This window comes from Rhinolophus sinicus, chromosome 1 (assembly GCF_057876585.1).
Source record: "Rhinolophus sinicus isolate RSI-liver-muscle chromosome 1, RSI-T2T, whole genome shotgun sequence".
Taxonomy (NCBI): domain Eukaryota; kingdom Metazoa; phylum Chordata; class Mammalia; order Chiroptera; family Rhinolophidae; genus Rhinolophus; species Rhinolophus sinicus.
In genome coordinates, this window is record NC_142501.1 from 25,614,742 (window position 1) to 25,626,895 (window position 12,154).

The window sequence follows — 12,154 nt, forward strand, 5'->3', positions numbered from 1 at the left end:
CTCCCTCTACTGCTCCAACTCACATCAACTGTTGGAGTTTCAGGAGGCCTCTCCAACTTCCTCAGCTTCACCTTCTTGAGCTTCTTGCCTGGTCGTCCTTCCTCACCCCTCATTAATTCCCTAAAGAAGACAGACATCACACTACTGTCTAGGGTCCTTTTCAATGAGAAATGATTCCACTCTTTACCAAAGTCACTCACCTGTGATTCCAATAGCTCTGCTTGAAAAGGTCATAGTCCTGTATCTCCACGTCCTCACTCTCCCAGGATGCCTGATCATAGGGCAAGTCCCTCCACTTGATCAAGTAGTGGACATGGCCCTTCTTGTCCACGCTGCAAGGTCAAGAGAGAAAACTCTGAGCCAGAAGGCCACCTTCCTCTCCGCCTGAGTCAGCCCTGCTCTCAAAAACTGCCAATAATGTATTTTCCAAATGAGAGCTCTAGGTCTGCCAGACACCACATGTATTCAGAGCCACTTACTATACCAGTCTTCGGACCAAAAATTATCTTTAATCTAGTCTCTTAGGGCTCAAACACCATGATTCGGTCAGTTAATAACAATATACTGAAGGTGTGTCTCTTCCAAGTGTTAAGTTACTGGTGACGTCCATTTTCCTAATCCCTCTGGCAGGAGAATCCCAGTGGATATGCTGCCTACGCCAGTATGTCCAAGACAAACACACTGTGGCCCCGCTCCACCAGTACCTGTGGTTGAGAATTCGGTGGATCATCATCCACTCAGGTTTTATCCCGTAGCGATAGAAACGTTCCTCCATCTCTGCAAATTTCGGGTCCTTGTTCTTTCTCTTCCGGCTTTTCTCTTCATCACCACCGAAGTCCCCTGAAGGCGGCTCATCCATATCATTCTTCCGCTGATAATTTCGGAACATCACTTGACAATGTAGCTCCAACTGCAAGCAGAAAGAGAAATAAGTCACCAAGGAGTGACAGCTCTGCAGTCACTCCTTGCACCCACGAGACTGTGTTCTCATTACCCTCTTTGTTGTAGCCCCCATATCTCCAGCCTGTCCAGGTTTACCTGCAGTTCAGACACCCAGGAGCAGTGCCAGTAAGACATGCCTTGCCATTTCACAAAGAACTGCCGCTCTGGCCGCCCCTCCAAGGGCTTGGGGGAGGGAGTATTGGGATCAGCATCTGGAGGCCGAGGCACTGGTGTGGGAGATGGTGGCTGACCCCACTTCCAGATTAGGATCTTCTGGACTTTGCCCTTAAGAGCTGGACACTGTGAGAAAAAGAGTCGATCCAACACCAAATCATTACCATGGGGAAGAAATGGTACAGCCCAACATCAACCTTATCCAAGGATTGTTAAAATACCATTTCAAGTAACATCTAATCCCAGGACCCTTCTAGGAAGGAATAATAGAATTCCCTCTCCATTTCTGGACTCCATCCAGGACTTGGGTGACACGATCACTCCTACCGCCTTAACAGAGCCAGAAGCTAGACTTCCACAATAACCCAGAACAAGGAAGCATAGAAAACCCATGCACCTGAAGCCCAGAATTCCTCTCTTAAGCAATCTAAAAGCATAAGTGGCCCTTCTAAGCCATTCTAAACTACCAAGCCCCCGAGGTTGTGTGTCAAGACAGAGATGGACGATCTGCGCTAGAGTAACACTGCTCCAGCCCCCTTAAGAGAGCTGGGGAAGCATCAGCTCATCTGTTCAAAGTTAGTCCTACATTTTTCCAGGACAAAGGTTCCCACGACTACATGAGGAAGGAAAATGCCTGTCTCAGGGCTAAAAGGTCTCCAGTTCTCCAACGACCTCTCCTGCACCTCCGCCTGACAATGCCTACATATGAAAGGGGTAAACCCTTCCCACATGCCCACCCTGGCTGGGATCAGTCACTCACCGTACAACGGGGACAGAGCCACTCGCCATTGGGAATCTCTGGAAGTGGGGGGTTTAGGCAGTGAATGTGGTAGGAAGAAGGACAGGTGTCACAGCAGAGCAGCTCCCCACCATCCTTGCAGACCCGACAAAATTCCATATGGTGGTCATCCTCCTCTTCAGGGTCTCCCCCAACCTCTTCCAGGATCTCCTCACCCTCCGAATTGTCTTCTTTAGCCTCCCACTGGATGCCTTCCTTCTCCTGCAGTAAAGGACCACAGAGTCAGATTACTACCACCCCCCCACCCCCCCAAGTCTGAACCATGCTCATCACTCCTTTGCATGCTTCCCAAAGCCCACCAGCAACACCATCGCTTCTCCTCCCACACAGGCCCAAGAGATTTATTACGCCACCCTACCTCTCGAGGGGCCCCATCGGGCCACAGTGGCCGGATACTCACGCAGTGTGGACAGCTCCACTTGCCCTCAGGAGCCTTCTCCATATCCGGATCCAGGCAGACCATGTGGTAAGCTCGGGGACAGGTATCACACAGGATGATCTCCCCGCCTTGCTGGCACACCTCGCAATAGTCCTGGTGGTCTGTCTCATAACCATCCACAGCAGTCACCTCCTCCTCGCCTGGGCAAGGAAGAGGGAAAGCCCAGTTATTAGAAAAAACCTACCTCCCCCCTCCCCCCTCCCCCCGCCCCCTACCTACTTAGGGAGATTCTGCCCCCGTTTCACCCCATTCAATCACATAGATACAGAAAAGAAACACACCTTTCTTCTTCTTTTTAGTGGTTCGGAGCTTCTTGCGGCTGCGGCTACTACGGCTGGTGGAACCATCAGAAACAGAATAGCTGTTGATACTGGCATCATCGAAGTCAGACTCCACATCTAAGTCGTCATCCTCACTCTGGAAGAACGAACAGGCAGAAAAGATTAGAGGTTCAAACCAAGGACAAAGAGAGGTAGATAAGGAATCCCTTTCTAAGGGTACAAGGATCGCAAGGACTGTCGTACATGGAGCTTAGTCACTTTGTTCTGTGGCCAACTCCCCACATCCTATGCACCTACTGTGAAGGCTAAGTCCTGACATAATGTGACATGCTCACTACTAGATATGGCATCCTCACCAAAGGGCTGGGCTGGGCTCTTACCGAAGATCTCTTACGCTTAGAACCGAAACCCCCCAGCTTGATTTTCAGGGGAGCCACTTTCTTGGGTTTAGGCTTCTTGGCATCAGGTACACGAGGACTACCCTTGGGCTTCCTCCGAGCATTGGGACCTAAAATCAGGAGAAAGCAAGTAAGATCACACAATCCAAATACACATAGGGCAGAAGATGGGGAAAAGAATAAAATTTGTTCCACCTAAGCTGGCTTCCCCATGTTCAGCTTCTCAAATTTCCCTCCTAAATCAAAGATTCGTTCCTCCCGCCTCTCTCCTGTCTTTGGGCTGACAGAACAGCATTTCCATGCTTTCTCTGTCTGCACCATCCTAAGCCCACACCAGTCCCTGTTCCCATCGAGTCCCACTTCACCTTTGCCCTCCTTGGTCTTGGCCTTGCGGATAGGCACCTCCACAGGGGGAGGAGGTGGTGCAACTTCAGTGGCTGTCACCATGCTCTCCACCACGGCCACTGCTGCTGCTGCCGCTGCTGCCACTGAAGCTCCAGAACTGCCTTTGAAGGGATTGTTGGTGCTGAACTCCCGCCACTTCGCACCCAAAACCATCATCATCTTGGAGACAGCAATCTTGGGGTTTTTGGCAGCAATGAGGGGTCTGGTGGAAAAATGGACGAGAACAGAAAAAAAAAAAAAAGAAAAAGTTTAAGAATAAGAAAGGGAAAGAAAAGTGAGAAGAGATTATAGAAGCACTCTCCTTCCCCTGCCACCAAGACCCTCCTGTTTACCGGACAAACTGGCTGAAGGCCTTGTAATTGGTGAGGGTGCGATAATCCTCCTCTGAGAACACATGGTCAATGTCTTCCATGCCCCAGTCTTCCAGCAGCTGAGCAGATGATTTAGGTTCCTGCAGAGAGACCAAGGTCAAAGACCTGACTCCCAGTGCCCACACTTGCTAAAGGAATTTCAGTTGAAACTAACGCTTGTAAGACCAGAGGAGGACAATGGAGAGGAAATCATTAGAAATAGACGGGGATAAAACGTTCTAAGGGGCAGTAGTGTCTGGGAAACAAAAGACAGAAGTTAACAAACAGTCCAGAGAAGAGGAGGGAAGTCCAGGTACCTTTGAATCATCATCGTCGTCATCCTCTTCCTCCTCCTCCTTCCGCTTGGATTTGCTCTTCTTTTCTTTCTTAGGTCCGAGCTTCTTCTTCTTCTTCTTGCCAGGGGTATAGTCGCTGCCCTCACTGTCTGAGCGCAGAGCCACCTCTTCCTCCTCCTCCACAAACTCCGGCCCCTCCCCAGAGCTGTCCCCCAGCTGCCGGCATAAGAGCATACGCTGGAGCAGGGAAGGGGGGGAGAGGGAGACAGACACACACATGCTACACACATGCTGGCCTCAGGACAGCCCTGCGGCTCGCCCCCAGGACCTGGCCTGCCACTCCAGAGGAAGAAACACACGCCCCCAGCCCCTTCCATCCTTCTCAGAGCTCCTCCCCTTCTTCCTCTTACTCCCAATAACATCCAGTCACCCACTCACCTCTTTTTTTTGGCGCTTGCTCTTAGGGATTTTAGGGTCCCGAGGTTTCTTAGGCTTTTTCTTCTTCTTGAGCTTTGGAGTCTCCGCCTCTGACAAATCTTCTTCTGGGTCCTCTTCGTTTTCTACATTTATTTGGCAAAGGGAGGTAGCCAGGGAAAAGATCAATAGCAAAAGGTTAGAGCCTAATCCAGAAGCTTTAGACGTATTCCCCCACCTCTTGTCCCAGATTCCACTGAAGAGACTGCTATACTCTCCACAGAAGGAAGCTGAGACTCGGGACAAAAACAGACAAAAAGAGAGCTGTATAGACCCAAAATAGGCCTGCCAGGCCAGACTAGGCCCACTGCAGGCAGCTGTCCAGACCCCTGCCTCCTCTCCCTCATCCCTAACAGGAATCTTCTATATGCTCATCTCCAGTGCAGCTAATCAAGCTGCTTGAGTTAACCAAATAATAGAAACAGGTCTAGTCCGCCTATAGCTGGCCACCAAGTAGTCCATCAATCAGGGAATGAGAATGAAAGGTCCTACTCAGATGGTGAAAATCACAGCATATACCTCACCACATTCCCAGAACAATGATCAGTTGAAGGGACCCAGAAACCACACCTTTCACCCACCCCTTTGGGTCATCCCAGCTCAAAACAACCAGAACCTGCAAGCCCCAGGTTCAGCTATCAGCCCAACCTCACGCCCACTCCCAAACACAATTTCTTTTCCCATCTCCAGCTCTACTGCTCCTCTCCAGCTTCTCCTGGGTCAGTAGCCTCTTCTCCCCAGGGGCCCAAATCAGCCCAGCTGTCACCATCTCCTCCACCCCCCCCATCCTCCTCCCATCTGGCTCCACCTCCTCCACTGCCTGGGAGCACACACAAAGCCTGGGGTAATACTGAGAGCTCTTGGGCAGGGATAGGTGGGAAGGGGCACAGAGGGGGAGGAGAAGGCCAGGAGGCAGCTTCCTTTGTAAGAGACATTCACACCAGCACACCAGCTCCCTCCTCCCTCCTCTCTTTCCTTCTTCCCAAGCCACCCCCGCCCAAGGAGGGGGGGAGTAGAGAAGGGAGTGGAGAGAAGGAGGGAGTGTCTCACCCACTGAGGAGAGGGAAAATGGCTCCTGACCGCAGAAGCCAGCCCAGGGCACCCAGCTGCCAACATAGGACAGACAGGAAGTGGCAGGGGAGGGAGGTGAGGCTGAGAGAGGTAGCCGGGGAAAGACTACCCTCAAAGAAGACTTCCCAAATTATTACCTGGCCCCAGGTCCAAATGCCACCTCTCCTAACACCTCCTCTGGGAAGACACAGTTCTCAAGAGGCCACCCTAACATCCAAGGCAAGAAAACCCAAGACAAACATGAAGGTAATACTATGAGAGGGACTAGGTTATTCCCTCAATCGTAATTATTTTTTCAATCATCAGAGCTAAGATTTAACAAAGGCTCAGTGGAGCCGTGGTCAGAGCATACAACCTTCTCCTGAAATTTCTGATACTCAACTGTTTTACCTTGGGAAATGGGAGCCCACAAGAAGTCTCTGAAACTCAGTTTCTTTATCACCCCTACCCAGAGTCCAGGCCACATATCCTAAACCATCTTTTGCCACCTACCTGACATATGGGAGTCATGTCCACACCAAAAAAAAAAGAAATGGTGGAGAACAATATGCTTCCTTGAATCCTACCCATGCTCTTAGATCCTGACCCTCAGAACTAGCTCTAAAATGCCTCTGGCTCCGCCCTTCCTGAGCAAAGCAGATACTAGGGAACATGAGACATTAGGCTAGACAAAGCACCATCGGCCTCCCCCCACTCAGCCCAGGATCAGGCCAGGCACAAGAAAGCCCCTCCCATTCCCTTGGGAATGGAACACCAGCCTGGATCTCACCAGAAAGAATCATTTTCTTTAAGGGCTTCTCCCCAACAATCCCATGTTGCCCCCCTCCGCAGTCAGCTACATCTCTGGGTTCTTCCTCTTCACCACCTCCACAAATGCTGGAAGTGGAGACGAGGACAAACCCCTGTTGGCAGAGGAGACACCCACCCGTCCACTTAAGACCCCCCAAACTTCTCAGGTAAGCGGCAAACTGGCTAAAATAGGATAGAGGATTTGGGAAAGGGATAAGAATGGGGTGTGGCAAGTGGAAAAACTGGGTCATATTACAACTTGGGACAGAGTTCACCTGTGGAACCCACACAGCTCCTAATCCACACAGGGGCAGCCCCAGACCAAGGGGCCAGTGGGAAGCCAAGATGTGCAACCAACATTGGCTGGGTGGCACTACTACTTCTCATGCCCCTCAGAAAGGACAGGATCACCACCACCCCACAACCACCCTGGGCAACATTACACAAACCGGCTACCCTACCCTGCACACTGAGGAAACTCAAGCCTAAGTTTCTTATCCCAACAGCTGAAGACTCAGTAAAAACACTGAACCCTCTCCTAAGTGGCCTCAAGGTTGAAATAAAGACTTCCAACCTAGAAAATGCCAAATGTGGAAACACTTCTCTCCTAGACCCCCTCAACTTGCCACTAGAGCTGAGAGAGAAGGCAGAAGTAAAAGATGTTCCATGGGAAACAAAAACAGGACCAGCAGTCTCCAGAATGAAAAGAAAGATATAAAGTAAAGGGAATAAAAAAATGGCACGTAGACAAAATGAAGCTAGGAAAAAAAGGTCAAGGAAACAAGTAGGTGACTTAGCCGGGGTCTCTGAAGGACAGATAAATGAAAGAGACATCTACTTACAAGCATGACCTCAATTATCATTTGGGGGTAAACAAGGGCTACTCCAATCAGACAGAATGGTTATAACCATACGGGTTTGGCCAGTTCAAGGAGCCACCCCAAAACAGACAGTACAACCCCCAACAACACCTACACAAACACTTTACACCACCAGCCCAAACCCCAGGCTACCTGCACAGCGGAAGAGAAGCCTCTAGGAAAAAAAAGCGAGGATTCTGTCCACTTGCCAAGGGAGGAGGGTGCCCAGGGTGTCACCTCCCTTCTTTTACCCCTCCTAGTATTTCGTTCAGGTTATTACATCCTACCCCTAAGCCCCATCACTTCCCCGCTCAAAACATTGCAGCAACCTGCCTGGCTAAAAGCTCTCTAGATCCCAGCTAAGGAGCGCAATTCAAACTTCACACAGTTGAAACAGCAAAGAAAACCGGTAACTGATCAGAAGCTAAAAATAATCAGATAGAGAGTAACCAGCACTCCCTCTTTCCTTTCCACAGCAGTAACCACAGAATCCTAACTAGCACAGATGCGGAGCTGGTCTCTTTAAAACAGCAATCCTCAACCCCCTACCTTCCACCACCACACAGCCTCCAGGGGTCCCAGCTACCTGCATTCCTCCAAGGACCCACACAAGGTAAGGCCTGCCAGCCCAAAGAGCTCCCTCAACTGGGAACTGCATAGCATTCCTTAAGACAGTGCAGCAAGCTTGCATTTGGGTCCTCGGAGCACAGAAGGCACATGGCTTCCACCCCCCTCCCACAAGAGCTCTGCAGAGGGGAACCACTCCCTTCGGATGCCCTCCACTTCAGACTCTGCAGAGAGAGAGAAACTCAGCCCTGCCTCACTAGAGTCACTCGTGAGGGCCCAAAAGCCTCCTTCCTGCACTGAGCCTTGGGGGAAGATGTTACCTGGGTGGGGTGGGGGCAGGCTGTTGTTCAAAAGTGCATCCATATCCTCCTCCTCGCTGCCAGCCGAGCAGGGGGACGGGGAGCCCAGGCCCGACGCCATCCCCTTCCGCTCCGCTCACGGCCAGGGAATTGGCCCAGCTGCTCCTGCCTGCGGCCTGGGGCCCTCAACACTGGCCCGAGTCACTGTGCGGGGGAGGGGGGGAAGAGAGAACAGTCAGTGACGCGCAGTCCCCCTCCCCCACCCCACCCGCTCTTTCCGCCCACCACCACCACCACCACCACCACCACCACCGGCCCCCCCACCACAGCCATCCTAGTGGGGCACCCGAACCACTCAGGCTGAACTTAGTTCCACACTCCTCGGGGACAGCCCGGAAGCTGGTTACCCCACTGGAGCCCCCCAGATGAGAGGCAACGACGCCCCCGAGGGCAGGCTGGTGCAGGCGTGGGGAGCGAGGGGGGGGGGAAGCCCAGCTGGACCGAGCGGGGTGTGACTGGGGGGAGGAGGGTCCGAGTGGCCGCAGCGCGGGGGGGGGGGGGCCAGGGGAGGCGGCCGGCGGCGAGGCGCTCGGGGACACAAGGTCACTTGGGGGTGGGGGGGCACCTCCCTGCGCCTGGGGAGGGGCCAGTGCCCAGACAGGGCAGCTCTCCAAACGCTGTCCTCTGGGACAACTCAGGTTCTCCCAAGGAGCCGCAGGGACGAGGGGGCGTGGAGGTTCGGGCGCTCCGGGGGGCTGCAGGCAGGAACTTACGGGCCACAGGGCTCCCACCCGGCAGGGGGTCGGGCCACGTGTCCCGGGGGGCAAGTGAGCAGAGGGTGTGGGGGCGGGCGCCGGGCATTGTGGGAGACCAAGCCCGAGGTGGGAGTCGCGGGGAGCCAGACTCTGGCTGGGTTGGGGTGGGAGGAAGGGGGCTAGACACCCAGCAGGGAAGAGAGAGGAAAGGTCGGCTCCTCCGGGCAGGGGGCGGTCCGCGGGTCGGAGGACGCCTGAGATAGGGGCGGGTGGAAGCATGACCCTCGGGGCTGGCCGGGCTGAGAGGGGCGTCTCTTTGGGAACCCCGCGTTCTCCTCACCCCGGAGCTGCCGCAGGTCGCGCAGGGTCCGGCCCGGTGTCACTCCCGCTTCGGCTCCTCCTCGTCGCGGCCGAAGGGGGGAAAATGGCTCCGGCTCCGGCGTCGCCTCTTAAAGGGCCCGAAACACCGGCCGGGAAATCCCACCGCACAGGCCCCGCCCCCCACGGACAGCCCATAATAACCTCAACCAACTCCAACCCCCCTCCACTACCGCCACCCTCCTCCCTAGGTCTCCCGGGCAACCCCCGCCCCCTCGTCGCTCTGGCAACCATTGGCCACGCCCCTTCGAGCGCGCGCGCGCGTCACCCGGGCAACCACCCACCTCCTGGCCATCCCATAATACACATGGACACCCCCCCCCCAACACACACTCACACTCACACACACACATATATATGCCAGAGCTGTTGACATCTTATAATATTGCAGACCTTCTGCAACTAACCCTTCCCACCCCACATCCCATAATAGCCATCCTTTGCCAACTTCTTCACTCTTGGCCCTAATGCTAACATCCCATAATAATTCGTCACCTCTCCCTCCCCGTGGCCATCCCATAATAAGCACCCCACCCAGCACTTCAGCCTCACATCCCATAATACTCATCCCCATCCCCCACAGACATCCCATAATAACCACTGCATCCACCCCCAGTTTGATATCCCATAATAGTCAGAAACTCACCCCCACCACACACACACACACACACACACACTGCAACAACGGACACTTGGGCCTCCTCCCACACACATCCCGTAATAATCAGTCTCCCACTTTCTATACTGACATCCCATAATAATCAACCCCCTGGAGCTGCCCTCAACCCCTGCAGGCTAGGGTCTAGATCCTCTTACCACCACCCTCAGCCTTTACACACTCATTATAGCTCCACAGCCCATAGTACCGTGTTTCCCCGAAAATAAGACCTAACCAGAAGATAAGCCCTACCATGATTTTTCAGGATGACATCCCCTGAACATAAGCCCTGATACGTCTTTTGGAGCAAAAATTAATATAAGAACCAGTCTTATTTTCAGGGAAACACGGTAAGCACTCCTCTCCATCAAAGAGATATTCCATAATGATCTGCAGTTTTGTCACCCTACAGACATCTAATCTCCTTTCTCTAATACTGGAAAGGTATCCCATAATTTTTACTCCCCACCCATAACCTGACATCCCATAATAACTTCAAGGAGTCCATAGTCAACCAAACATACCATAATATTCCCAGCACAACCCACCACCACATCCCATAATGCTTCATCTCCACTCCACCACCTCTATACCTTTCCAGCCAGGCATCCCATACTATTCATACCTCCCCCATCTCCAGATGCTGTCAATGTATTCTAACACTTAGAGCAGCCAGGGTGAAAACAAGCTCTCTACACTGCCCTGTCCCTGCCTCAACTTGTACACACCTTCATCCCTTTCTGGACCAAAGCAGTATCCTAGCATAAAGCCTCATGATGTCTATGAGAGACCATACCTTTCTAGATACTCAGGAATTGCAAGTCAACCTACGTCCCTACTAAAGTCCACCAAACTTCAGATATCTCCGGACACTTACCTCCAGCTCTTAAGTTTTGAGTAAGACCAACCAAATACCATGCTGGCTGGCTGAGCCATTTACATAGTTTAATTCACCCCAAGCATCCCATAATAATTACAAATTCCCATCTAAAGACTATTTCTCAAAATTCCAGAAGCCCTCTCCCCACCCACCCCATCTCCTGAGTTAGGTGCTGCATTCATCAACACCCCTATTGCACTCCCATGCACGAACATCCCATCGTGATGAGATGAGGACCCTGCTATATACATACCAACAGCCAATAGCTGCTCTCCCTCTGCTCACTGCTACTCACATTCATTCAATAGATGTTGACAGAATACCTAGCAAGGCACAGAGCTGGGCACCATGGGGAATGCAAGGACCATAAGTTCCTCCTTACAAGGAGCATAAATCAAACTATGAGGCCAGATAGAATGTCTGGTGTCAAGTGAGAAGAACTAAGTGCTAGTTCCCAATTTCCTGTTACAGAGAATGAAACAAATCCCAGGAGAGATCGCACTCCAGTAGAGGTTCTTGGTGGTCCTTCCAGAGGCTAGAAGGTATTCCAAAACAGATGGATAGTCAAAATAATCTATCTGTTCCCTACATAATAAAGGATTTTGATTGGAAAGCAATGTTCATGCATACAGCATTTCTAATACTGAAATTCTGTATCATCATGTGCTTCTTTCTTGAGAGATGTATCAGCATGCCAGAATTATTATCCTCATTCTTGAACACCAAATTCTGCTTACCCTCAATGTCCCATATGTTTCAGCTAGTTTCTCATTTTGCGTCCTGAAGTCTCATAATACTTTCAACTGCTCCCATCCTCATCTCATTGAGGCCTTATTCCCCACTCCCCTCCAAAAAAACCTTTGTTGTATAATATTTACCATCTTCCCCTCCCCGTGTACAAGTCAACATTCTAGGATGCCTTCATCATTCAATTATGCCACAAGGTAGCCTCCCAACATATCCATTTCCTTCCCTAACTGTGCCTACCCTGCAGCCACACGGGGACTGAGCCTGAGAAAGCCAGAGAATGCAATCTTAAAACTCTTTGGCCCTCAGAGAACCTGAGCCCATAGGCCTATCACTTTTCCCTTTCCCTGAGTGAAAACTAACGTCCCAGCACCATTGCCTTGCTGCCCCCTGGCCCCCAAGCCAGAGGTAATGTCTTCCTCTGCTCTCATGTGCCTTTTTCACACAAGTCCAAGACCTATGGCAGTGGGACAGGTTGAAGAGAAACCGGAACTTCCTCCTAGGAGGGGCCCTTCCTGACCAGAAGTGAGTGGGGCGAACCTCATACCATCTCTGCATTGCCCTTCTGATCTCACTTCTCTAGAGAAAGAGC

General features: G+C 52.0%; 1 protein-coding gene across 9 annotated transcripts in view; it reads right to left on the reverse strand.

Annotated features, from left to right (window-relative positions):
* Positions 1–9,470, reverse strand: part of CHD4 (chromodomain helicase DNA binding protein 4) — a 30,014-nt gene extending 20,544 nt beyond the window's left edge. For 5 of the 9 annotated variants that reach the window (XM_019754404.3, XM_019754403.3, XM_019754402.3 and 2 more), the window contains exons 1-14: positions 9,240–9,399; positions 8,166–8,348; positions 4,523–4,644; positions 4,106–4,321; positions 3,771–3,889; positions 3,399–3,640; positions 3,016–3,143; positions 2,636–2,771; positions 2,316–2,494; positions 1,877–2,116; positions 1,039–1,242; positions 705–910; positions 201–332; positions 24–120 (exon numbers count right to left, since the gene is read on the reverse strand). In XM_019754404.3, coding sequence (XP_019609963.1) covers positions 24–120; positions 201–332; positions 705–910; positions 1,039–1,242; positions 1,877–2,116; positions 2,316–2,494; positions 2,636–2,771; positions 3,016–3,143; positions 3,399–3,640; positions 3,771–3,889; positions 4,106–4,321; positions 4,523–4,644; positions 8,166–8,265 — 2,121 coding nt within the window. In that variant the 5' untranslated portion in view covers positions 8,266–8,348; positions 9,240–9,399. Of the gene's footprint in view, positions 1–23; positions 121–200; positions 333–704; positions 911–1,038; positions 1,243–1,876; positions 2,117–2,315; positions 2,495–2,635; positions 2,772–3,015; positions 3,144–3,398; positions 3,641–3,770; positions 3,890–4,105; positions 4,322–4,522; positions 4,645–8,165; positions 8,349–9,239 lie in introns of all 9 variants that reach the window. The other 4 variants (XM_019754406.3, XM_019754405.3, XM_074326128.2 and 1 more) reach the window with 3 other exon arrangements.
* Between the last annotated feature and the right edge of the window lie 2,684 nt (positions 9,471–12,154).